At 42.4% G+C, this 27,292-nt stretch overlaps 1 protein-coding gene across 2 annotated transcripts in view; it reads right to left on the bottom strand.

Moving 5' to 3' along the window:
* LOC126274704 (uncharacterized) overlaps positions 1–27,292 on the bottom strand; it is a 1,213,049-nt gene that overhangs the window by 121,308 nt on the left and 1,064,449 nt on the right. For both annotated transcript variants that reach the window (XM_049977135.1, XM_049977136.1), the window contains one exon: positions 12,336–12,469. In XM_049977135.1, the coding sequence (XP_049833092.1) occupies positions 12,336–12,469 (134 nt within the window). The remainder of the gene's footprint in view (positions 1–12,335; positions 12,470–27,292) is intronic.

Below are 27,292 nucleotides of genomic sequence, written 5' to 3'. Positions count from 1 at the left end.
CACTGTAGTAGTGGGACTCCGTTTGCCTGCGTACAGATCTGAAAGAGATCCGATCTTCAATATTATTTTATATACAAACAGGACATTTCTGGACATGGGTTCTTTATAGAAACTTTAACCACAAATTCCCCTCTATAACACTTAGAAAACTGTAAACGAATTTCGAAACAGCATATGGCTTTTTATCTGTTTATTGCCTTTAAGTAAGACCAAAACATTTAACGATTTTCCGCCAGCTCATACTGCAAAATTTTACTTTCATACTAACCGAAGGCTTCTTGCATGGTACCCGTACTGTTGTTTTGGCTTTTGTTTCCCAACAAGGATTTTATTTCGTTTATATCTATGGTAAAGCTCTCATTCCTTTCGTAGTAACTTTATAATACGGCTATTGATCCGTGCTACGAGGTCCCTCACAGTCTTTATCAACACATACGTCTAAAGTGTACTGTACAGTGCTTCCGAATTTTATCTACAAATACTCACCAGCTAAGTACCGAGGAAGCTAGTGGTAATATGCCATTTGTTTATTTCCATACTTGCTAAGCGTAGCATTCATATTTACACTTACAAAGCCAATGGCCACTGATACTCTCCTGTACGGTAACTAAATCCAAAGGTTTCGGTCTGTTTGTTACCAGGATACCTAGACATTACTCTCTTGAATCAGTTCTCTAAGACACTGCGCAAGGTAATTTTCATTACAGACGTTCAGAATAATGTCACACAATTCCAATTTTTGGTACTCCTTTTAGGAGCACGGCTCTCCCATTCCATGGCTGGGTAGCTGAAATTCCTCCCCTGTTTAAAAGCCACGAAAGAAAATCTTCTCGCGATATTCCCCCAAGTTTTCTTTGAAATGATCTGCCATCTGAGGCAGGTGGCCGATAAAGAATACTTTCACCATGTTTAAGCTACCTTGGGCTGTTACCTTCATCCAGATTACTTTTCATTCGAAATCTGTATTAACCCCACTAAATATTATTGAGTTCTTTGCGGCAATACATAAGCAGCCACTGGTGGAATTCATTCTATGCTTATAAAGTCTAATCGGAATTTAAAATTTCCCTGCTATTCACTACTGGTTTTAGTCAGGGTTGTATTTCTAATACTATGGGGACAGTACTGCGATTAGTAAGACTAATTCTGAGACTACGGTGGACGCTCCTGCAGTTAACTAATACCACATTAACATTTGTTCTTCTGAGCTGCAAGGACGAATGTTCTTTCTGATGCTGCTGATCTGTTCCCTTCTCCGATTACGACACTCGTTTCACTACCGAGCCAATGAAGGGTTCCTCCACGCTAAAAGGAATATGCGTGTGACATGTATTCAGCCAACAGTGCTGTTCTTGTTGTGGTCTTCAGTCCTGAGACTGGTTTGATGCAGCTCTCCATGCTACTCTATCCTGTGCAAGCTTCTTCATCTCCCAGTACTTACTGCACCTACATTCCTTTGAATCTCTTTAGTGTATTCATCTCTTGGTCTCCCTCTACGATTTTTCCCCTCCACGCTGCCCTCCAATGTTAAATTTGTGATCCCTTGATGCCTCAGAACATGTCCTACCAACCGGTCCCTTCTTCTTGTTAAGTTGTGCCACAAATCCTCCCCAATTCTATTCAATACCTCCTTATTAGTTATGTGATCTACCCATCTAATCTTCAGCATTCTTCTGTAGCACCACATTTCGAAACCTTCTGTTCTCTTCTTGCCCAAACTATTTATTGTCCATGTTTCACTTCCATACATGGCTACACTCCATACAAATACTTTCAGAAACGACTTCTTGACACTTAAATCCATACTCGATGTTAACAAATTTCTCTTCTTCAGAAACGCTTTCCTTGCCACTGCCAGTCTACATTTTATATCCTCTCTACTTCGAACATCACCAGTTATTTTGCTCCCCAAATAGCAAAACTCCCTTACTACTTTAAGTGTCTCATTTCCTAATCTACTTCCCTCAGCATCATCCGATTTAAGTCGACTACATGCCATTATCCTCGTTTTGCTTTTGTTGATGTTCATCTTATATCCTCTTTTCAAGACACTGTCCATTCCGTTCAACTGCTCTTCCAAGTCCCTTGCTGTCTCTGACAGAATTACAATGTCATCGGCCAGCTAACAGTAGTGAAGAAAAATTGTTGCGTGAGTCCTTTGAGAAAGCATCCAATATATTTCAAGTTCTGTATTAAAACATGAGCGATGCCGTATAATATGTACCACAGTAACAAAGGTACGAACTCATTTTGGCCATTTTGCTTGTGCTACTCATGTAATTAGTGCCAAGTATGTTACTTAGAGAGTGGGTAGTTTTTCATCGTGTCTTTTTGTTAGGCAGAAGATAACTGGACGGCTATGAACGAGTTACGATAAATCGATATCGCCACATAATACTCCACTGTCGACTCTCCTCTGCTAGAAACGTTACGCAATGTTATGTAAAACAGCAGTAGGTGCAAGTGTAGCTCAAAACGCGCACCAAATGAGCACTGTAGAACCGTTCTCTTCACTATGTATACAAAAGATGTGACGGATTACTTAGGCAACTCCGTGAAGCTATTCGCGTATAAGCAGTTCCATGTATGGGCGTTATACCGAAAAGAAGCAAGATTCGGCGATGGTCGACGCCTGGTGCAGCCACTGCCAGTTGAACCTGAACATAAATAATTCCATTTCACATAAACAAACAGAAAGCCCAATTATCATTCGATTACGCTCTTGGTGATAAATCACTGAAGACAGTAACTACGATATATCTGAAAACATCCATTCAGAGCAACCAAAAGTCTATCGATCACGTAAATCTAGTTACAAGAAAAACAGAATCCGACTTTAGTGTAATGTAACTTATTTGTGAAAGAAATTGCTCACAAGACTGAGGCTTAAGTAGTTTTCGTGAATGTGGGAACCTTACTAGGTGGGATTAAAAGGGAGAGAGAAGATAGGTATGCTGGCAACACTATACCCTCGTCGCTCCAATGCCTTAATCCCAAAGTCATTTTACTCTAACTTCACATCCGTCGATTGGATGGAAGAGTTTAGAAGAACCATGAAATCACACGCTTCCGCGCGTGACATAAAATTATAGAGTCGAAAAGGGTCGGTACTGGAATTCGTCAGTTGTACCAAAAAGTTATAGCACGGAATTCTCTGCTGAAAACGCTGTTTAGCTGCTGTGTTTTTTTTTCGTCCAAAAAACGAACTTGTGCGTTCTGTTTTTACATTTCTGTTTTCAACAATAGACAAAACGGAGGATCTTGTGTTTTCTCTCAATACAGCAGAGCCCCTGTGTTTTCTGGGGTGTGGGAGCTAGCTAATATTTACTTAAAAACGGAATATTCAGCTAAATAACCAGGTAGCATCTGCAAGCAAAAATACAGTAGGCAGCGTAACTGGCGGCTATCAGACTTGCAGATTCCACTGCACAGCGACTGCAAAATCAGTTCGCAACGTATCCCAGCGTCTTGTTGCCTAAGTAGCGAGACAGACGCCCAGAAAATATTTTCCAGCCCAGAACAATTACGTACCTCTAAACAAAACCAGATTCAGTGTACAAGTACAAAGTGTTGTATCTCGTCTTTAAGTGGTTAAGTATATACTTTTATAAAGCTGCTAAAAGCTCAGATTGTGGGACCTTAATATTCTATATCTGCATGGACGTGCTGGAACGTGATTGACATAGGGAACTTTTCTTTCAGTGTATGTTTCGATTGTCCTTGTTCTGTTTACGATTGGTGATAGGGCACAATTAATATCCCTCTGCGTGAAGTGCCATCGTAAATATTCAGCACCGACCTGAGGTATTCAGCAAAATCAGATAAGTGAAATTTTTGAGCCATAGTTCAAAAAGATATGAACTTCTTTCATCGAAATTATCTGCTAGTAGAAACACTAACATTTCTGTCGAAAAAGGTGGCCAAATGGTGAGACACTGGACTAGCATTCTGAGGACCGATGTTCCAAATACCTATCCAGCCATCCAGATTTAGATTTGTCTAGATCACTTAAGGCGAACACCTGAGGTGGTTCCTTTGAAAGGAACGTAGCCAATTCCCTTCCCCATCCTCCAATCCGAGTTTGTCCTCCATCTGTAATAACCTCGACATCAACGAAAATTTAAACCACGATATCACTTTACCTTTCAGTATTTCTTTGACACTATGCCATAATTCATAGAAACCAGTCTGGAAAACTTGTACGTCTAAGCCACGGATGTTCGGTTAATATACTCGAGTATTCGAAGAACTGCCACAACCACTACCATCACGAACCCCGCCACTAGAGTTCTCTGTGTAGCACGGCGCTCCTCCTCTTATAGATGATGTAAACTACATCTGTGTTGATTCAAGCAACTAATGGATGTGATAACATCAGCACTCATGTGCACCGAAAGACAGCACTATTACCATTCCTGTCTTCCTTACCATGTTCTTTGTTTCACTCATCCCAATGCTGGTCCCCAAGTCCTATATAACAGAATATCAACCGATTCTTATATACTGTGACTCCAATATGATGAAGGACCCACAAACATCATAAGGTTTTCCAGAACAGGCCATCCGAGCATTTCGTAAGTAATCTATTTTGTGAAATTCAACCAAGCCTGTTACCTAATGACTGAAACTAGGCGATTGTACTGACATCTGCGTTCGCCAGCGAAGTTTTTCGTTATTTTACTCGCAGTTTTTGAGCTACAATTCCGACGGTTCCCCATAGAAGAATGAGTGTTCCAGCCAAATGAAGTTAACAGCATCCAATGATCAATATACTGGAACCCAGCCACCACAATGTTACAGTATATGTCAAAAGGGGAGCAAATTTTCACGTTAGCATAAATATTAACGTATTCCGATGAAAGGCTTCTTCTAGGCGATTAACCTGTTAGAGGACAGGCGTGGAATTTGCGAACCATAGACGCATGCTAACAAGAACGCGTCAAATGTGTAGAAAAGCATATTTCGAGAACTAATTGGACAGTGACACAGATATTCCGCGAAGTGACGCCAGAGAACAGCACATTTTCCTTAGGAAGCACAATGAAAGTAAAGAGAATTGCAATAACGTTTGCGTCATGAACAATAACGAAGCCGTGGTAGCATTAGTAGCAACAAACGTACTGCGATATTTCTGCGTCCCTTAAAATCTGCCAGACTAGATAACGAAAGGCTTAGGAACAAACTTTAAAAGGAGAAAGAAATATTGAAGATAAATGTCCTCCCGACTGCGTAGTCACTGGAGGGTGATCAGTTGTTCATTTAGGCGTAAACGAAAAATCGCCCATGGCCTATCCAAAGAAATCATATCGAAGTGACTTATGGAAACCACGGAAACCTAAATTTGCATGCCCAGGAGAGAATTTGAACTACACTGCCTCCTATACAATTCCATTGTGCTAAGCCGGTGTACCACACCGATCAGTGAACAAAAGTTAGTTATGGCCAAGCTTTCTTGGTGTACGTGAAAGCATTACCCCTGATCCCACTTGCCCGAAGAACCTGTAGGTCTTCTCCGCCTGCTCAGACAGAGCTGTCGACCCAGCTCGAAAGGAAAGAATCACAACTTCAGTGAGAAAAGAAATGAAAAATATCCGTCAAACTTTTTGCGCAGTTTCAAGATCTACTACGTCGGAACAACTCAAATGTCCTTGTTTGTCTCGAAGAATTCTGTAGGAAGCCACGGAACAAGTTGTCAACGAAACTTTTTGTTCTTATTATTAACCGAGAAAGTATAACATGAAGTTGTGCTGATCGATTTAGTTTTTGGTAAAGCGTTTGTGACAAATGATAGTACTTTGAGGGGAGAATTTTTCGTTGCATTCAAGTGATAGTTGCGAGACCTTTCTTTAGAGTTGTGTTCTGTTTAAGCAGTTCAAGAAAACTTACAAGTGCAAGGTTGGTTGGTTGATTGATTTGGGGGGAGGAGACCAAACTACAAGGTCATCGGTCTCATCAGATTAGGGAAAGATGGGACAGGAAGTCGGCCGTGCCCTTTCAAGGGAACCATCCCAGCATTTGCCTGAAACGATTTAGGGAAATCACGGAAAACGTAAACAGGATGGCCCTACGTGGGATTGTACCGTCGTCCTCCCGAATGCGAGTCCAGTGTGCTAACCACTGCGCCACCTCGCTCAGTACAAGTGCAAGGGCCAAGTGAAATATTTACAAGTTCATTTACACAAAGAAGGCACGGTCCGAGTTAGAATTCTCGTAAGCAATTTAATTCCTTTCTGTAGTCTCGGTCTCAAGAGAAAACAGGAGACATCCACCACGGGAAACACTTCTCAAGCATCGGACAGTCTCTGCCTTTACAACCAATAGCACAGCTACTATAAGCAACGATAAACTACTGCTAGAAGAGAATCCCTGGCGACTTCCGAGGTTTGGCTATAAAACAATGGGATTCATTTTGTCACAGATGTATGAACAGAAGATAAACGACCAATAATTGTGAAGCCTCCTCAATCGAAAATTTCCTCTCCGGTGTCTGGAGGCAGATCAGTGAGGCTGAGGCCATCGTTTGCCTAAGAGTTGTGTTTTTTCGGAAAAATAGTAAGTGTAATATCAGAACAACGAATTGTCGTGAAGTTTCATGTGAAACGTGAAAACACCTGCTACTGAAAATTATGTTTTACTAAATAAGTGATAGCGAAGACTGTTTATCGTGTACGCGAGTTTTGAGTGGTTCAAGTGTTTCCTAGACGGCCGAGATGAAGTTGAAGATTGACCTTTGCCAGGAAGGCCCCTCAACATCAAAACCGGATGGTTCAAATGGCTCTGAGCAATATGGGACTTAACATCTGTGGTCATCAGTCCCGTAGAACTTAGAACTACTTAAACCTAACTAACCTAAGGACATCACACCCATCCGTGCCTGAGGCACGATTCGAACCTGCGACGATAACGGTCACGTGGTTCCAGACTGAAGCGCCTAGAACCGCACGGCCACACCGGCCGGCTAAAAAACTGGATGAAAATGTCGAAAAAATAAGTAAAATGATTCTATCTGACCATCAGCTGAGTATTCAATTGATTTCTTCAACATCGTAAAGTGTTTGCAAAACCGGTGCCGAAAATTACCACGGTCGAAAGAAAAGAAGATCGTAAAAATGTTTGTACTGACACTTTGTATACCCCTGAAAATGATCCTAATTTCTTAGAAAGAATGACAATATGATCCAGGAAATAAGAACCAATCGATGCATTTGAATTGACAATCTTCACCGAGAGTGAAAAAAACTTGCATTAAAAAAAATCAAGATTCTACGATGGGTTTTCTTTCTATATTCATGTAATTGTTTATCTTCCCTGGCTTCATGAAGGCGAAACAGTTAACCAGCATTACTACCGTCAGGTTCTTACTCAACTCTTTGAGAAAATTAGAAAAAAAGACCCGAACTGTTGAAGAACAAATAATGAGTTCTGCATCCAGACAACGCACCTGCCCATATCGCGTTGTCTGTTAAGAGGTTTCTAGCGAAGTACATCATCCCAGCGCTAGACCACCCACTTCATTCTATTGAACCAGCACATGTCAATTATATATTCACCTAGGTCAAATGTGCATTAACAGGAACAAGATTTTAGTCCGTTGAAGGAGTGAAAGAAAAAAAGGCATGAGTCGTCAAGGAGCACGTAGACAAAGTCTTTCAGCACCGTTTCCATTAAGGGAAACTTCGCATGGGGCGTTTTAGGTACAGAGGAAGAGAGTATACTGAGAGAATATTATATATATATATATATATATATATATATATATACGGCCAAACTTCCAGGAAACATTCCTCACACACAAAGAAAGAAAATATGTAATGTGTACATGTGTCCGGAAACGCTTATTTTCCATGTTAGAGCTCATTTTATTACTTATCTTCAAATCACATTAATCATGGAATGGAAACACACAGCAACAAAACGTACCAGCGTGACTTCAAACACTTTGTTACAGGAAATGTTCAAAATGTCCTCCGTTAGCGAGGATATATGCATCCACCCTCCGTCGCATGGAACTCCTGATGCGCTGATCCAGACCTGGAAAATGTATCACAGCCGTCCACAAAACGAGCACGAAGAATCTCTACATTTGGTACCAGGGTTGCGTAGACAAGAGCTTTCAAATGCCCCCATAAATGAAAGTCAAGAGGGTTGAGGTCAGGAGAGCGTGGAGGCCATGGAATTGGTCCGCCTCTACCAATCCATCGGTCACCGAATCTGTTGTTGAGAAGCGTACGAACACTTCGACTGAAATAATGCCAGTACTGTAGAGCAATGAGTCGCATGTCAACACAAGCACCGAAGTCAACATTACCTTCCTTTAATTGGGCCAACTGGCGATGAATCGAGGAAGTACATACTGACGAAACTAAAATGAGCTCAAACATGGAAATTAAGCGTTTCCGGACACATGTCCACATAACATCTTTTCTTTATTTGTGTGTGAGGAATGTTTCCTGAAAGTTTGGCCGTACCTTTTTGTAACACCCTATATATATTTGCAATAAAATGTTTTATAGCAATAGTCCTGTTACTTTATAGCCACACCTCGTACACATAATAGGGTGCCTCACCTGTTCTTTATCAGATGTTCCGAATACAGTGCGAATTTAATGGCTCACCAGGAAACGTCGTGAAACAATTTCTCAAGGCTACATTTAGTTCAAAAATTGGTTCAAATGGCTCTGAGCACTATGGGACTCAACATCTGTGGTCATAAGTCCTCTAGAACTTAGAACTACTTAAACCTAACTAACCTAAGGACATCACACACATCCATGCCCGAGGCATGATTCGAACCTGCGATCGTAGCGGTCGCGCGGTTCCGGACTGAGCGCCTAGAACAGCTAGACCACCGCGGCCGGCGACATTTAGTTCATCACCTTTTGTTTCGGTGTCATCATGAATAATAACGGGGTGACAATTTTTTTATAATCCGTTGCATGACAACAGTGAACTCTCTGTGGTTGAACAGAGTCAATTCGATTCCTTAATTCGGGCGAAAGCCTTAGTAGCTCAGATTTTCTGGCAACGTCGACAATATTGCTAAACTAGCTGTTGTCCCTTCCGAATGACTGAACTGTTTTCTTGTAGCTATAGCTACACTACGTCCACATACAAGTATAGTGCTACACAGTGTAACACTAAGTTGTCTGTTATTTCCCCATGTGCTGCAGGATTTTTATGTTTGCTACGGCTATCAGATTTGATGTTACGGTGTGGTGTGTGATCTGGGAGATGGTAATCATACATTACAGTACAGGCTGGATGGGAGAGCGAGTACTGCATAGGGATCACACTAAACATACAGGACGTCCAAAGGCCGAGTTGTGGGGTGCCTTTTCTAAGGTGTTTTTAAATACATATGCAGTATCGTTTTCGTGGTAGGTAGAGTCAAGCCCCAAAAAAAAAGTTCAAATGTGTGTGAAATCTTATGGGACTTAGCTGCTAAGGTGATTAGCCCCTAAGCTTACACACTACTTAACCTAAATTATCCTAAGGACAAAAAAAAAACACACACACACACCCATGCCCAAGGGAGGACTCGAACCTCCGGCGGGACCAGCCGCACAGTCAATGACTGCAGCGCCGAAGACCGCTCGGCTAATCCCACGCGGCACAAAAATTGTTTAATTGCTGTTAAATGCGATGCTTCCTGTCGACGGGAAAATGGTTGGTTCTCATTACAAGCAAGCCATCGTTTAAACTTTTTTAATATTTGTCGCTAATCGGTCTTATGCTGATACCTGCTAAATCTGAAACTTGATGCTGGTTTATTGCGAGAAAGTCATTCCAGCCATGTGGTATATGGAAATTGCAATATGAGATAAATTCAATTGCACGACACGTATTGCCTCCTGATCAGGCACTATGTCCATGGAAAATACGTTTCTCGTCTCTCAGAATACTCGCTACAAGGAAACGTTGCCTTTCTAGGCTGTGGCTAACACTCGAAAATATAGACATTAGAACCGCATGACACAACGGCTTGTCTAAGGTGTCAGAGTGAACGCGCATGGAGAAGTAGGGTGTGCAAGCTGTAAATAGTAATGATTTTTTTATTTATGTTACAATTCTCGTGATAAATATAACGTATGTTGGCACTCCTAAAAAATATCTGAATACTCATTGCCCAAAGGCAAATAGCCCATTACACATTAAAAAATAAAAAAAATGTGTAGGTAACTAGCTACAGCTGAGAGACATTGATAGAAGATATATGAAGATGGTATCTGTTCTTTTGGACATGGTTACCATGCGGCTCTCTTAGAATGAAATGATAATTAAATCAAGATCCTAAGCTGTCGACAGACGTTGATATACATCAACGAGAACAGTCGAAAATGTTTGCCCCGACCGGGACTCGAACACGGGATCTCCTGCTTATATGGCAAACGCTCTATCCATCTGAGCCACGGTGGGCACAGAGGATATTGCGACTGCAGGGATTTATCCCTTGCACGCTCCCCGTGAGACCCACGTTCCCAGCTTAATGTCCACACACTACATTCGTAGTGCCCCTGCCCATTACACTCATTATTCGCGGCAATCATACCGGGTTCCGTAAGAGTTCGGGCAATTCGTGTGCACCCAGCACAGAAGGAGGAGGTCAGTGGCCGGGTGGCTTTAACTATATATGAAGATGGTATCTGTTCTTTCGGACACGCAGTGCCCGAGCTCTTACGGGACTCTGTATGATTGTCTGCCGCGAGTAATGAGTGTAATGGGCAGGGTCACTACGAATGTAGTGTGTGGACATTAAGCTGGGAACGTGGGTCTCACGGGGAGCGTGCAAGGGATAAATCCCTGCAGTCACACTATCCTCCGTGTCCTCGGTGGCTGAGACTGATGACCGGCAATGTAGCTCAGCGTGCCCGGTCAAAGAGCTGGCTGCTCTCTGTAATAAATAAAAACTGAGTGAAGGGATAAATAACGGACTTCAACGGATGTCATGTGACGTCCGCTACGACCAAACACAATGAACAATAAGGAACAAAATGCAAAAAAAAGAAAGATGGATGGAGCGTCTGCCATGTAAGCAGGAGATCCCGGGTTCGAGTCCCGGTGGTCAAGGCACACATTTTCAACTGCCCCTTGTTGATGTATATCAACGCCTGTCGACAGCTTAGGGTCTTGATTTATTATTTTATTTATAGAAAAGCTTTTTTATTTGGTATCAGCTGTAGATGTTATACTTATTCTAAGTATTTATAGACCCCAGAACTACCGAACTCTAAGCCATGTCTGGGGGTGAATGTGCATGGAGAAACAGCAGGCACGTTTTGCAAATATTAACTGATTTTATTTATTTTTATTACAACTACATATGATTATAATGCAAAGTCAATACAAATACAAGTGGTACACACATCATTATATATATAATGTATTTACATACTCGCAACAGAGGGCGATTCTGCTGCTCCTAACAGTAGGTTTTATGCAGCTCGCAATGCCTTCAAAAACCATGCGCCAGATTTTCGTATTTTTTCGCCCATTGCATACAAACTCTTGGTCCTAAAAGAAATTTACAGGATATTTTCATAGGAAATGTAATTTAGTTAAATTTTGTACTCTGATATGTTTGCGCTGGATGCCATGGTTTTTGACTTATTCAAGAAAAACGTGTTTCAAAGTCACTTCTGCGCGTTTCTCTTGACTAATTCGAGAATTATGGCCTCTAGCAAAATTAAATCCCAGTACAAAATTCAGCTACATTAAATTTCTTAAAAAAAGATCCGATTCATAATTTCTGTAGGACTGTTTACATGTAGTGAGCCAGGGAAAACGAAAATGTTGCATGTGGTATTTTAAGGCGTCGCGGGTTGTGTAAAACCCATGAGTAGGGGCAGCTGAATCAGCCTTTATATGCAACTGATGCCAAATAAAAGGGCTTTTCTATATTAATCATTTGTAGGGATCCTCACTGTAGTCAAAATGAGAGCTATCAATGGATCTAAGACTGATACATTCTGCATAGGGGCACATGTATAGCAGCTGCAAGGCTACTTGGAATGGCGTGTGTAAAGTCCAGCTGATACAACTGGATCACATCATCACGTTTTCGGCAGTAATGACGAGTAGAGATGTTGTAGTGTGTTTCTGCATGTCTACTCGACAGAGCCGCATCGGCTACACATTGCCAAAAAACGGCCAATTGAACTAGATTTGTTATAATGAAATTTATGGACAATGGAGGTGAAATCAATGAAACTTCAACTGCATGATATATCAGCGAGAGTAGCTCGAATACGCTGCACACGCAGTGTAATGAATATGTGGTGAAACCCAGACGGTGTGCCGAGAAGGCAGTGCGCAGTACGGTGGTTGGTCGGGCTTACCGGGAGAGCTCCCTCTGGAGGGCGTGCAGGCGCGCGCGGCAGCGCTCAGCCTCTGCCGTGCAGTCCCGCAGGCGCGCCTCGGTGTCCAGGCGCAGCCGCCGCTCTCGGTCCACATCCCGCTGCAGGACCTCCCGCTGAAACACGAAGCCAGGTACGCGTTAGACGGTACACTCACTGCGGCTATACTTCAGCTATCGTAAATTCAACCCTATCGTATACAAACGCCAGTTCAGCACGCTCTGCTATTGATATTGGGTAATCACAGTGAACGCACTTTACTAGAGCTGTAAAACTACCGCAGGCTACCGTAAACTACCGTAAGTTAGCGTAGACTACGGTAGTTTTCCTAGCAGCTTTGGTCAGTTAAGATCGTACCAGCATTACCTATATACATTAAGCGTGTTGCGTACTTACCAGGCATTACGTCGTGACGATCGCATCTATTACATATGCAATCAGCGAACATTGTTGATTTTTAATGTGAAACACAGCGATTTTGCAGTAAAAATAAAGAACAATAAAGTTTTATCATATATCACAAGAAAACGCAGCTTCATCAACAAAAGGCTAAAATAAAAATATACCAAAGAACGCTTCAATACTTCGTTGAACCTACCGGGTGATCAAAAAGTCAGTATAATTTTGAAAACTGAATAAATCACGGAATAATGTAGATAGAGAGGTGCAAATTGACACACATGCTTGGAATGACATGGGGTTTATTAGAACCAAAAAAATACAAACGTTCAAAAAAGTCCAACAGATGGCGCTTCATCTGATCAGAATAGCAGTAATTAGCATAACAAAGTAAGACAAAGCAAAGACGATGTTTACAGGAAATGCTCAATATGTCCACCGTCATTCCTCACCAATAGCTGTAGTCGAGGAATAATGTTGTGAACAGTACTGTAAAGCATGTCTGGCGTTATGGTGAGGCATTGGCGTCGGATGTTGTCTTTCAGCATCCCTAGAGATGTCGGTCGATCACGATACACTTGCGACTTCAGGTAACCCCAAAGTCAATAATCGCACGGACTGAGGTCTGGGAACCTATGAGGCCAAGCATGACGGAAGTGGCGGCTGAGCACACGATCATCACCAAACGAAGCGCGCAAGAGATCTTTCACGCGTTTTTACCTCTATCTACATAATTCCGTGGTTTATTAAGTTTTCAAATTTATACTGACTTTTTGAACACACGGTATATAAAACAGTTGCTGTCATTCACAAAAAACTTTCGCAATTATCAATTATAACGTGAAACTCCTGCCTTTGCTCATGATGAAAAACGTTCTGTTGAGTACAAAATAACAATTATAATTGTATATAATTTTATGTTTCTGCATGTAAACTATCCACACATCAAAAGTAATTGCATTGCTTATATAAAAGTGCAGAAGTTAAGCGAGCAACTAATTTTTATCCGGTAAGGTTATAAAATGCAAAATAGACTAACACTGAATATGTGCAGTTCTAAAAGAAAAACAACCAAACAAACAACAAAACAAAGAAAAGTCTTTGATTTCCCACTTTCCTTCATACACATTCATTTATGTTTCTTTCCCTACCCGTTTCACCAATATATTCGGTAATCCTGCGCCATTTATGTAGTGCATACCAAAGCTATTGAACAATATTTTGGTAGAGCACAACGCGACACTTTACTGCAGCGGAATTTTCTTTGGCTATTGACTTTTTCCTTTGTTTCATTTATACAATCTATGTTACGTAACATTAGTAAATACATGTAAAATAGTGTATATGTTGAATTTTCTGTTGTAGAAGTGCAGACAAATTAAAATGAATGTACAATACGAGGAACAGGTAGAGCTGACAGCTGAAGGACAGTTGAGTGGACAGTAACGTCACATCGTTTGTTGGCTTATTTAGTGGCTTTATGTACGAGAAACAGTAAAGCAATACCAACGAATTATAATAATTAATTATCTGTGTGCAAAGTGGTGTAAAACGGACGCAGATTGTTGAAGGTCGAGTTGAAAATTTTTGAAGTATATGCTACAGGAAAAGTATGTTACAGTTTGGAAAGTCCATTATGTAAATAGTGCTGTGGAAGGAGGAGTATCTAAATAATAACAGTGTGAGGGCATAGTACGTCTCACTTGTTACAGTTAAAAAACGATCAGCCGTTCACCGACTATGAGATCTTATATTAATGAAACCATTGTCTCAGCGTTTAATCTCCATCCCGTCTAAGCTTTCCACCTTGAAACGTTCCACATATATTAGATTTCCAGAAATTGCTATATTACAGCGATTGAGCAGTTATTTAGCTTTTTCAATAATTTTAAGAGAAATAACATAACATTCAAGAAAGTGAATTCGTCATACCGATACAACTTCAGCGACCACAGCATCACTTGTCGTATTCATACGGTACGAGGTAGCCGCGACTTTTTCTCAAATGACGACCCCCTCGTGACGTTTTAGTTTATTACTTTCTTTTTATTACTAACTCCACTCGCAATATACTCTGACGGCAGCATCGACATATATATCTTAATCTACCTGCAAAATTATACGAGGGGCGTTCAGTAAGTAATGTAACATCTTTTACCTGAAAGCAGGTTAGCTTCATTCGAGACTCCAATACACTATATTATTCCCCACTCTTCCGGAATACCGTCGCCATAACATTACCGGCTGAGCGTGTGGCTTTGAACTTGATCTTCGAAGGAGAGGCGGTGTGGCACCACTCCATGGATCACCGTTTTTTTTCCGGTTCGGAATGATGAACACAAGTCTGATTGCCTGTGACGATATTCAACAAAAAATTGTCACGATTAGCTTCCTAGTGCGCAAGCAATTCCGCACAGACGGACCTTCGCTGCTGTCTATGGTCTCCTGTCAGGCAGTGGGAACCCCAGCGGGCACACGCCTTTGATTACCTCAGCCAGTTGACGAGTGTGTGAGCACTTCCAGCAGAGACGTCCAGTTGAACAGCGGGGTGTTTTATTGCAATATTTCGATCGCCACGAATGAATGTGTCCGCACGTTCCAACATTGCAGGAGTCACAGTTGCCGCAGCCGGCCAGCAAGCGGGAGATCGGAAGGGTTGGCGCAACCTTGTTGCGATGGTGACAAATGCCTCGCCCAACGACTCCCTGTACTTTTGTTGACTGGCCAAGTTTCTGTAGATATTATTCAAGTGTATATGAATATCTGTGATGCTCTGGGTTTCCGCCAAAAGAAACTCAATGACAGATTTCTGTTTCCAAATCACCTCCGTTACAGAGGCCATTTTGAAGGCTATTTAAAGGGTTGCCACCTGTTGGAACTTCATAAAACTATAAGGGCTGAAGCGGAAATTATTCCATCATGTCCCACAACAAATTCTGCACTTTTTCAACAGATACTGGCATAGAAAAAACATGTTTTGCATTAGTTGTTGAACGCCCTTTGTATTACTGAACGATACACGGTTCTGGAGATATGACGTCATGAACACTGAGGTGTGTGAAAAACTAGGTTTTCTTAAAACTGAGCGCAAATGATTCACACTGCACTTATCTAGTGCTGGATTCTTTAAAGAATCGGGGGTGGGGTTAGTGGACTGCACTAACTGGGCACCGCTGTTACGGCGATCCGAACGGTGATACCTGTTAGGGCCAAATAATAATAATAATAATAATAATAATAATAATAATAATATGTAATGGTAGAACTGCCGCTACCCGAATTCTCAGTCGACAGAAGGTTAATTATAATCAGAATCAGACTTAACAGGATGGAAAGGCGGACTTCAGACTCTGGTGTAGAAGCAGTAACCTTTGTGCAATAAACTTAGATAAGAAATTCAGTAATTGAAGGATGGTCGTAATGAATTTAAGAGCGATAACTACATTTCCATTTGGTCGCTGTATTGTTAACGAAACTGGGCGAATAGCGTTTTGACAGGCTGGGTCGCGTAAGAATGAAGTGTAAAGTTTCTGCAAGTGAAGTTACTGGAGCACCAGATATCTCAGTGCAAAGAAGGTCGAGTCGAAAGCGCCCTGCTCGCCCAGTCGGCAAAAGTGGAAGAGCTGCGCGGAATCCGCGTTAATTAACAGAGGATTAAGCCCGGAAACGGTGAAAGTCCTACAGCGGAGGAAGCAAGAGGATGTTCCGCAAGATGGGGTCGGTGCCTGGAATTTTGGGCGAGTGTGTCTGCGAGAGAGGGCGGGGCAGCCGGCGCTGAGGCAGGAGTGGCAGGCGTCCGATCGCGCGAGCGGATACAGCGGGGACGCGCGCCACCACTAAATCGTTCCATTTCCGCCGGCAATCCCCGACGACGGTGGAGGTAGTGCCACCGGCGCTCTCCGATAAGGCGGCAGCAGTAGCTCCGTCCATCTCCTCAAGTGGCAGCGTCTTCCTGCTCGCTTGCCATGCAGTCTGACACAGTCACGTAAAGCGCAGGGCGGTAGCGGCGCGGATGTCTGAGAGCGTAGAGCGCAGCGAAATAGGATCCACATTCCGACGACACTCTTCCAGACGCGAATACAAATTTGTGAATCCAAGAATAAGCGAAGGCCGGATAAGTGTAAGTGGTCCAGCCAGGCTTCTAATTCCAGATATGCTGGTGAAAGCTAACAAAACCAATAACTTACGAGTTAAGCTGGTGTTACGCAACACGTCTGTCCTACACAAGTCTGCACCAGCGCCCGAAGGGCACATACACTGACGTGACAGAAGCCATGGGATACCTCATGCTATCGTGTGGGGCCTCTTTTTGCCTGGTAAGTGCAGCAACTCGCCGTGGTATGGACTCAACAAGTCGTTGGATTTCCCCTGCAGAGATAATGAGCCATGCTACCTCTGTAGACGTCCATAACTGCGAAAGTGTACCGGCGCAGCATTTTAACGATTATATCCCATAAACTTTCGATGGGTGGCTAAATCATTCGCTCGATTTGTCCAGAATGTTCTTGAAACCAGTCGTCGATAATTGTGGCCTAATTACATGGCGCACCGTCGTTCATAAAAATTCCATCTTTGTTTGGGAACATGAAGTCCATCATAAGCCACAAATGGTCTCCAAGTAGCCGAACATAACCATTTCCAGTCAATGATCGGTTCAGTTGGTTCAGAGGACCCAGTCCATTCCATGTAAGCAAAGCTCATACTATTAAGGAGCTACCACCAGCTTACACAGTGCCTTGTTGACAACTTGGGTCCATGGCTTCGTGTAGTCTACGGCACACTCGAAACCTACCATCAACTGTTACCAAGTGAAATCGGGACTCATCTGACCAGCCCACAGTTTTGCAGTCGCCTAGTCCGATACGGTCACGAGCCCAGGAGAGGCGCGCAGGCGATGTCGTGCTGTTAGAAAAGGCACTCGCATTGGTCGTCTGCTGCCAAAGCCCATTAACGCCAAATTTCACCGCACTGTTCTAACGGACACATTCGTCGCACGTTCCACATTGATCTCTGCGATTGTTTCACGTAGCGTTGCTTGTGTGTTTCAACTGACCACTCTATGCAAACGCCGCTGCTCTCGGTCGTTAAGTGAAGGCCGTCGCCACAGCGTTGTCCGTTGTGAGAGGTAACGCCAGAAACTTGGTATTTTCGGCACACTCTTGACACTGTGCATCTCAAAATACTAAATTCCCTAACGATTTCCGAAATGGAACGTTCCATGCGTCAGGCGACAACTACCATTCAGCGTTCAAAGTCTATTAATTCCCGTCGTGCGGCCCTAATCACGTCGGAAATCCTTATACATGAAATACCTGAGAACGAATGACAGTTCTGCCAATGCATTGCCATCTTATACCTTGTGTACGCGACACTGGCGCCATCTGTATATGTGCACGTCGCCACCCCATGACTTTCGTCATCTCATTGTAATCGGAGCTGCTGGCTTATATTCTTGTTTACGTCGTTGAGTGTGAAAGTTAATATCTTTGTAAAGCTGCTAGTTACTCGCAATGAAACTTTTGAGAGGTCCAGGTTCGTATTTATTAAGCAGTTATTGTTACCTTGCAGCTGGATTAAAGTGTTGATTTTGTGTAATTTTGGACAAGCAAATGATTATCTATGTTTGTGTGCCGCAGCATTTTAAACATGGAGGACGCTATTGTTTTGCAACATTTGCCGTAACAATGTTCGCTTTCATTATTAAGAGAAGGGCAGAACGACGACGTAGCGCCAGGAACAGGAATCGGGTTCGACCGTAGCTAGGAAGAAGGGGTGATGGCAGGGATAAATATTTCCTGTTAATGAAGGAGTTGAGTTCCAAAGAGACACAGAAATCTAGGAACTTCCCCAGAATTGACGTGACTTCTTTTGACGGGCTGCTGTTGATAGTACGTGATGCGATTCACGCAAGTGACAGTAATGAGGAAAGGTATTTCACAACAGTGCCACCGCAATGATGCCAAACGGCTCATACAGTCGACAGTGGTCGCGCCCGGCACAACTGCTATGGCGCCTGTGGCTATTCTCTCAACACTATTATTTCTAGCATTCTGAAATAAAGCAAATGATTCAATTATATGAAGCATGTGCGATGCTTTCACTAATTGAGGTGACACGTACTCATACCGAGAGTAAAATTATCTGCACATTTACGTAAAACATATAACTCATAAATAAACATTTGTAGACGTACGTTATTTTGGTCCAGCGTATCATACGGATAACAGAGACACTTTTCCTTGTTGTAAGGCTCAATAAGCAAGCTTCCACTTTCTTTTGACACTTTTCATTCTTACAATATGTAACTATCATTACATACACAATTTTTCTCAACGGCAAGACAAAAAACCAAATTTTCGTGTGTATTTTATTACTGTATTTACAAAAAAATAAATTACTAACTGAAGAAAGTGTACAATATTTCGCGCAACAGCCAGAAGAGTCATCATGAGCTCACGCATTGCTGGTCTGCTCAGCACAAGTGAAAATAGTAACAAGCAGAAAGACCACTAGAAACGCTGCGTTTAACGCTTACGAGCCTATACTTCCACTACTGTGCACCGATTCACAGTAGAATAGAACAGTTCCTATTTCTCCCCGACGGTTAACTCATCTGCTAAAATCGCTGTTTCACCCGTTCTGCCGCTAGGTAGCAGGCCGTTTACACCCGAAGTGTACACATTAGGTTGTCTTGTATTACCGACTTTAGACACAATTGAATACATTTTTATATGATAGCCACTTAACCTTCTTGCTGCCAAGTTGGTGCCAGCACTACGTGTTTTGTGTACGGCGTAGCGCGCCAGACGCCATTACTGGCCACTTCCGCCCTTTACCTGCCAATGAAAATGGTTCACAGAGCGGAGGGGAAACTTCCTGTCGTCATCATCTTCCCTGTCATCATTAACTTCACCCCTGGAAGGCGAAAGCTCGAAACGCGAAGAACAGTTTTCTTGATGCTGGATGCTCTAAGGTCGGGACCGAGGATAGTCGAAGTATCATCCGACGATTAAGAAAAATTCAATTGATACGCACTATCACTATTCTTAAGTAATATTTCTAACGCCTTGTTTGACAAACCACGCTAGTACGTCTTCAACCTGCTTCGCAACATGCCTCTACACTGTAAGCCCTTAAAAAGGAACGAAAGACAACTAATAAAGTTGTTCTGCCATATGAGAAGTATTAATGTAATTATTAGTACGACTGACAACTTTGTGAAGCGCGACAGGTCACGTTGCGTATTCATCATGCGTTAAAAAATGAAAATGTACTCGTTTCATACCTATAAGGCGCTAGCAGGGAGCGCGAGCAAGTTAGCGATGGATATATACGTTGTTAGCAGTTGAAGGGTTATTGTATCAGGTGTATAGATATCATCAGATCAGGTTGGCATGGATAAGCGCATTTGCTTCAGGAATTCAGTCAGTTCTGTCCTTTTCTCGTGGGAAAGAACACTTATCTTTCCGAAATCCGGTAACTGCGGACGCAAATAAATAGGAGGATTTAACATTTTATTGTGCCCCCCCCCCCCCCCTCTATACGTAACGTAAAAATACGGGCCTCACCAAATATTTTGAATGAATCCATCCCTTAACCAGTATCCGGAATGTCAAGGACCTGCTACGACAGGTGTTGGCCAGCTTGCCTCAGAGAGAAGTCAAGGACTTCATGACAGCGTTTGACTCGGTGCGCCACTGTAGACTCCTAACTAAGGTACGAGCATAGGGGATTGGTTCCCAAATATATGAGTGGCTCGAAGACTTCTTAAGTAATAGAACCCAGTACGGTGTCCTCGATGGTGAGTGTTCATCGGAGGTGAGGGTATAATCTGGAGTGCCCCAGGGAAGTGTGGTAGGTCCGCTGTTTTCTACCTACATAAATGATCTTTTGGATAGGGTGGATATCAATGTGCGGCTGTTTGCCGATGATGCTGTGGTGTTCGGGAAGGTGTCTTCGTTGAGTGACTGTAGGAGGTTACAAGATGACTTGGGCAGGATTTGTGATTGGTGTAAAGAATGGCAGCTAACTCTAAATATAGATAAATGTAAATTAATGCAGATGAATAGGAAAAAGAATCCCGTAATGTTCGAATATTCCATTAGTAGTGTAGCGCTTGACACAGTCAAGTCGATTAAATATTTGGGCGTAACACTGCAGAGCGATATGAAGTGGGACAAGCGTGTAATGGCAGTTGTGCGGAAGGCGGATAGTCGTCTTCGGTTCATTGGTAAAATTTTGAGAAGATGTGGTTCATTTGTAAAGGAGACCGCTCATAAAACACTAATACGACCTATTCTTGAGTAATGCTCGAGCATTTGGGATCCCTATCAGGTCGGACTGAGGGAGGACATAGAAGCAATTCAGAGGCGGGCTGCTAGACTTGTTAGTGGTAGGTTTGATCATCACGCGAGTGTTAAGGAAATGCTTTCAGGAACTCGGGTGGGAGTCTCTGGAGGAAAGGAAGCGTTCTTTTCGTGAATCGCTACTGAGAAAATTTAGAGAACAAGCATTTGAGGCTGACTGCAGTAAAATTTTACTGCCGCCAACTTATATTTCGCCGAAAGGCCACAAAGATAAAAGAGATCCGGGCTCGTAGAGAGGCATATAGGCAATCATTTTTCCCTCGTTCTGTTTGGGAGTGGAACAGGGAGAGAAGATGCTAGTTGTGGTACGAGGTACCCTTCGCCACGCATCGTATGGTGGACTGTGGAGTATGTATGTAGATGTAGTCATCCTTCCGAACTCAGTCTGTGCATGCATCCAGGGCAAAGGGGGTGCAACGTAATACTGGTAAGTGGACTCATACTGGCAAGTTCTATGTAAATTTGGCTTGATTTTGGAATCACCGAAATAATATCACATACTATGGCAAGCCGTGAAGTTTCATTTCATTTCCTGCTCCACTTCTGCGTGCTTCCCTATTTTTATCGGGCAGAATATTTTGTTCCTACGTTACATCTTCAGGTATATCCACGTTTCCACATTTCCTATTAGTTTATGTGTCAAGGATCTTTCACGCTTTCCTAAAGTGGCTCGACTATTCTTTCAGTGTTAAACGCTTCACTGGAATTTTTCAGAGCGGTACAGACTGTACTTGAACTAAGGCAAACTGTACTCTATTGGACGAACGTAGCTACTGTGCCACACATACTGAAGCACGTTGAGTGAGTGCGGGTTTTGGAGTCACGTCTCGGAGTTGGCACCGTGTGCCCTGCTTCTGCATGAGCCGCGCCCTTGGGAGACAGGCAGCCCCTCGCACGCGGTAAGCCGGCAGCCCCAGCAGTGAATCACCGCGTGTGCGCTCGACACGCCACGCGGCTCACCTCCACACGGAAGCCGGCCACCACCCTGCACATGTCGTGCCGAGCAGTCTCTGCCCAATACCATGACCAGCTGTTCGGTAAACACACTGTGACCATGTTTCGTTTATACGCACTGACAAAAAAAAAGAAAAAGGAGAAAAAAAGTGCACCGTGAATAGGATGAACAGCTGACAGAAAGCTTAGTTTTTATACAGTTAGTAAATCATTAGTGATTCATAAGAAACGTGTTGCAATCTCTGTGCAGACTTATTTGTGTAATCATTAGTTAGCTTTTTTCAATCTTTCTGATATAGCACCACTATATAAAATGCGTAAGGATCAATTAATGTGTCACCACATTCTTATTGCTAGATGCTGCAAGCGATCAGTTGTCCAACTCATTAATTAGTACACTAGGGTACGTAGAGACCTGTAGTGCAATGAGTTACTCAAAGAAAATGATGTTACCGATCATCGGTGATGTGAAAAACTGAAATGAACCCAAGATTCCAAAAATACAGACAGTGTTCATATACTGGCTGTCCCGGAACTGTTGCGATCAACTTCGAGGTGTCGTACAGGGTGTATTGAGGAACAAATCGAGGATAAGAATCCGTGTCCATAAACGACATCCAACGACGCTACAGAGTGCCGAAGTTATAGGCAATGGCACCTGCCATTAGGCCACTCCTTCAGCATCAAACTTGACTTTGTACGCTGACGGCCCGTAGGCGGAACGTCTTGCAGTGTTGTTTATTATTTAGTGATCGCGACTAATTGCCACGATCGCCAATGGAGAAGATGGAGTTAGTAACTGCTTAGAAACACCTAGTCTCCTTTGAATGCCATGCTCGTTGCTCTGGGATGATCGTTTGGGACACGGGTTTCCATATGCAGTTTATTTTGTTCCTGTATACCGAAAAACTTTGGAGACTGGAGAGCTTCCAGCAGAAAAATAAACTGTAGATGGGAATGCGTTTCAAAAACCATCAAAAACCGAGGCAAAGGAGCATAGAATTCATGTCAGGCTAGGCTTTTCTGTGCGTCAGTTAGCTCAGACTTCGATCGTGGCAATCAGTCGCGACAACTGAATAACAGACAAAATTACGAGATGTTCCGCATACGGTCCGTCAGCGAACAAAGTCAGTTTTACCGCCGAAGGGATGGCCTTGCGGCGGGCGGCGAAGGCTATGACTTCGACGCTATGTAGCGTCGTTGGATGACGTTTCCAGACGCGGCTTCCTGTCCTCGCTTTGTTCCTCAAGACACCCTCTACAACCCCTCAAAGTTTTTCGCAACATTTCTGGTACACCATTTATATCACAAAAGAAATTGACGTCAGTTTTACGTCAGTCTCTTAAGAATTTCTTTGTCTTCTATAGAACTGCACAGAATTTCAGCGGAGACATTAAGATCCGTTAACATAATTCTGCGACAAGACCTTGGGTTTCAGTCACTCATGCGTTTTCTTCAGAAATAGGGGCATATTTTGTCGAAGTGTTTACGTTAATGGACAATTTTCGTTATTAGCCTAATAATTTTGATTGAGTTGAACACACTGCACGAACAATTAAATTATAAATATCTACGCAAGATATTAGCTTTAACAAACCGCTTCAGCTGTGTTTAATTCCTTATTTTTTGATCACTCCCGGTTTCGTCCCACCCTATCTCAAACTCGAATTTTTATCTACGCAGCGAGAAATTATCAATTCAAAATAAGGAACTTTAAGTATAATGCACAATGCACAATGCACAGTCCCGGATTTACACATTTGCTCCCCTAACGACCTCTACAGTTCGATACCCTACACCACAATCATATTAATTACAATTTTTTTGTCAGGTGAATTGTAATTTATTGATTTGTGTGCTATCGTCCTGACTACACCACGTGTTTCCCGAAATTAGTGTGACTGTGAACTTAGCGAATCGAGGTGTCAGTTCCTAGATTTTTTTACAACCCAAAGATTTAGTTAAGATTGCGTAAGATATAGTTTTGGGTATATTTCTGAGATATTAAAAAGAAATTCAATTATTTGAGATATGAAAGTTTTGCAGAACCTTTTTACGCGATTTCATATTCGCAAAAATCATCAATTATTTCGTCGTATGAAATCTTGTTCATTAATTCTGATTCGTCGCTTGAATACATAGAGCCATGCAAACTGCATATATAAGTTTGGATAAACGTTTTACAAACTCTGTTTTCACTGGGAAGACGATAGACTTTTCAGTGATCCAGAATCTAATTTTACTAAAATTCTTTCAGGAGAATGGTAGTATTGAAAACATACGCGTTATTGACATAAGACAGTCTCTAAATCACCAGGATACATTTCTTGCATGAAAAAGGCTTTTACGTTAGGGCCGATGATGACAATTCACACATTTTGGTCAGAAATAAAAACTTTTGCAGGTCTTCTGCCCTTTTGTTTCTTTGTTTGTTGGTTTGTTTGTTTTTAGTTGGGATACGATTCTGTCAATGAGAACGAGAAAGGTGTTAACCCTTAAAGTATCACTCGCAGTCATTCTCATTTCTTCATCGGGTGTTTCGTCATAATTTTCTTTTACTTTTCGGTATTCTTTTACCCACATCTTTTGTATACTGCTTCGACATGCTTAATTCTATCGACTTTTATTCGAAAGCCAGCCGCGGTGGCCGAGCGCTTCCAGGCGCTTCAGTCTGGAACCGCGCGGCTGCTACGGTCGCAGCTTCGAATCCTGCCTCGGGCATGGATGTGTGTGATGTCCTTAGGTTAGTTAGGTTTAAGTAGTTCGAAGTTCTAGGGGACTTGTGACCTGAGATGTTAAGTCCCATAGTGCTCAGAGCCATTGTATTCGAAATACTTAAAATTTTCTCGTTGAGCTACGAAAAACTTGCAGAAAGGTTCGGAAAGATCGACAACAGTGATCATATGTGCCGTAGAAGCCTGAATCTGAACACTGACTTTGTTTATTTTTTCAAAACAAAAACAAACGAAAAATTAACGCAACAACCATTATCGCCGTTTCCAGTTTTTATAAATTCAAAAGTATTCCCGTCGCTTCGTTTCGCGTTTCAGGTTTTTCTGGACAATCATCCTTGATTGATTCCAAAGTTTTAAGAACTTCGTGCCAAGAATGTCTCAGGCTGTTACATGCGTCCTGTACAACTGACGAACGTGACAGATTTACTCTCTTTAGCGTTTTACCTTTCTCGATTTCAGTCCTTAATTTTTCACAGCTTCGTGTCGAACTTACAAAAAATGCGTCATTTCTTGAAGCAACAAGCTTCTATTTAAGATTCCGTAGCTGTAGCTGCCACTAAATTTAAAGAGTGGGCAGAGCAAGGAAAGAAAAAAGCAAAAAGTGCTTGGCTTTGAATTTTAGCCCGTTCGCTGTTGCATATACCAGACACGTTCGCGGCATTCCATCACTCATTCAAATAACTTTTGATCCAAGAACTTCAATACACAATTTTACATTGCAAGTTTTATTTCTCGTACGTAATTATCAGTATCCTTTGTTCAGAGTTCAGAAACTGATTAATTAACTAACATAAGTACAAGAAATTTATTTACGTACGGTATAACTAAAAAAAAGCTTCCGAAACAGCTATTTATCATGTTAAATTATGTCTTACTGATTCGTTACAGATGTTTAATTGTAATATACTATGCAAACTTACCTACTACAAGTTTGCACGCTCCGGTGATGTTATTTTATGAAGTTATTATTACAACCCACGAAACACTTTGAAAAATTATAGCACACAACCAATGTGCCAGAGAAATATTCGGTCGTATAATTTGGCCACGATAACTTGACTATTGCGCTTGTGCTGGCGCATGCAGAGAAAATCGGCACTAAATGAAAGATATTCACTTGTCACCGAGCGCTGCCAACTTTAATCTGCCCGTGGAAGCGAAGTGGTATTGTACATATTGTTAGGATAATGGTGGTAGCATTGTCCACTCGACAGCTTTAATGTGGTAGCAAGGCATTTCCCAGCAGCCACCGCGCAAATCGTCAAGTTATCGCGGTCAGATAGCATCAGAAGTTGCAACCAACTGAGGAGGCTTTCTTTTGTTTTTGAAGTAAATACGGGACAGGACTTGCCCGTTTGTATAGCCACTCTATATCTATCCCTATCGTACTCAGTGCTACTATGCGGCGGGTAACTACAACAGCACGAGCCCGCTTCGGCTCCCGCGGCGGTCGCCCCCTCTCCGCACATGCAGTCAGCAGTCAATTCGCCCAGACACACTTAGCGCACGGTCAGGTCACTCGTTCCCGCGCCGCAATAAAAGGCGACTACGCAAATTGTAGAAAAAGTTATCTAGTTGGTGAAACATCTTAAATGTTGAATTGTTTGTGCGGACCTAATGACAATAGTTATACAGGGTGAGTGAAATGGACGTAACAATTGCTCTCGAATGACTGTCTTATATTCGTCTGATTCGTCCCCAGATTACAGCAATTGCACAAGTGCTGATTGAAGGCTCCCACCCCACATGCTGCAAGACAGCTTCCTCAAATTGCAGCGTTCTTACCGTGCGACGATGTCCCTGTCCAGGTAATCTGCTAAATGACCTGGTTTCACGCAGGTGTTGGTACACAGCAGCAAAGATCGTATGATGCGGTATACGGCGATTAGGATATTGTTGTTGATAAACCCACTGTGCAGCTCGTCCGTTGTGGTGAGCTACGTAGTACGCACTAACCATATCAGTGTATTCACTCCAGGTGTATCACTCCATAAGTAAACAGAGACAATGTACTACTACACTGGACAGCAGTTGCCTACAACTGAAGAGCGTAATACGCCCTCTAACAACTGAAGATCTTAAAACGGCCTCTAACAACTGAAGAGCGTAATATGGCCTGCGCCGATTTAAATAAACCTCATAGGAAAAAATGACATTAGGGAAAAATATTTGTTTTGATGTACCATAAAACCTCCCAGAATTTGTCCGTTTAAATACTTTTCACCCTGTATAAACACGAAACCTTTTAATTTCTGTAAGCCACAAAAAAAAATTGACACTAAGTTTGGCGCCCCTAAAATCTGCCGTCCTATGCAGTATGCTATGCCCTGGTCTGCTCGTAAATCCGCCACTGATAATGCACATACAGCTCTTGAAAATTACTTCAGCAATTATAGACACTGGTGATAAAATGATTACCCATCTTGCAATAGAACTCTTAGCTGAGTGTAGGTGAAAAACATGAGGTTGCTATTAGCGTTCCTGC

This window comes from Schistocerca gregaria, chromosome 1 (assembly GCF_023897955.1).
Source record: "Schistocerca gregaria isolate iqSchGreg1 chromosome 1, iqSchGreg1.2, whole genome shotgun sequence".
Taxonomy (NCBI): Eukaryota; Metazoa; Arthropoda; class Insecta; order Orthoptera; family Acrididae; genus Schistocerca; species Schistocerca gregaria.
This window is presented reverse-complemented; position numbering and strand designations above follow the sequence as displayed.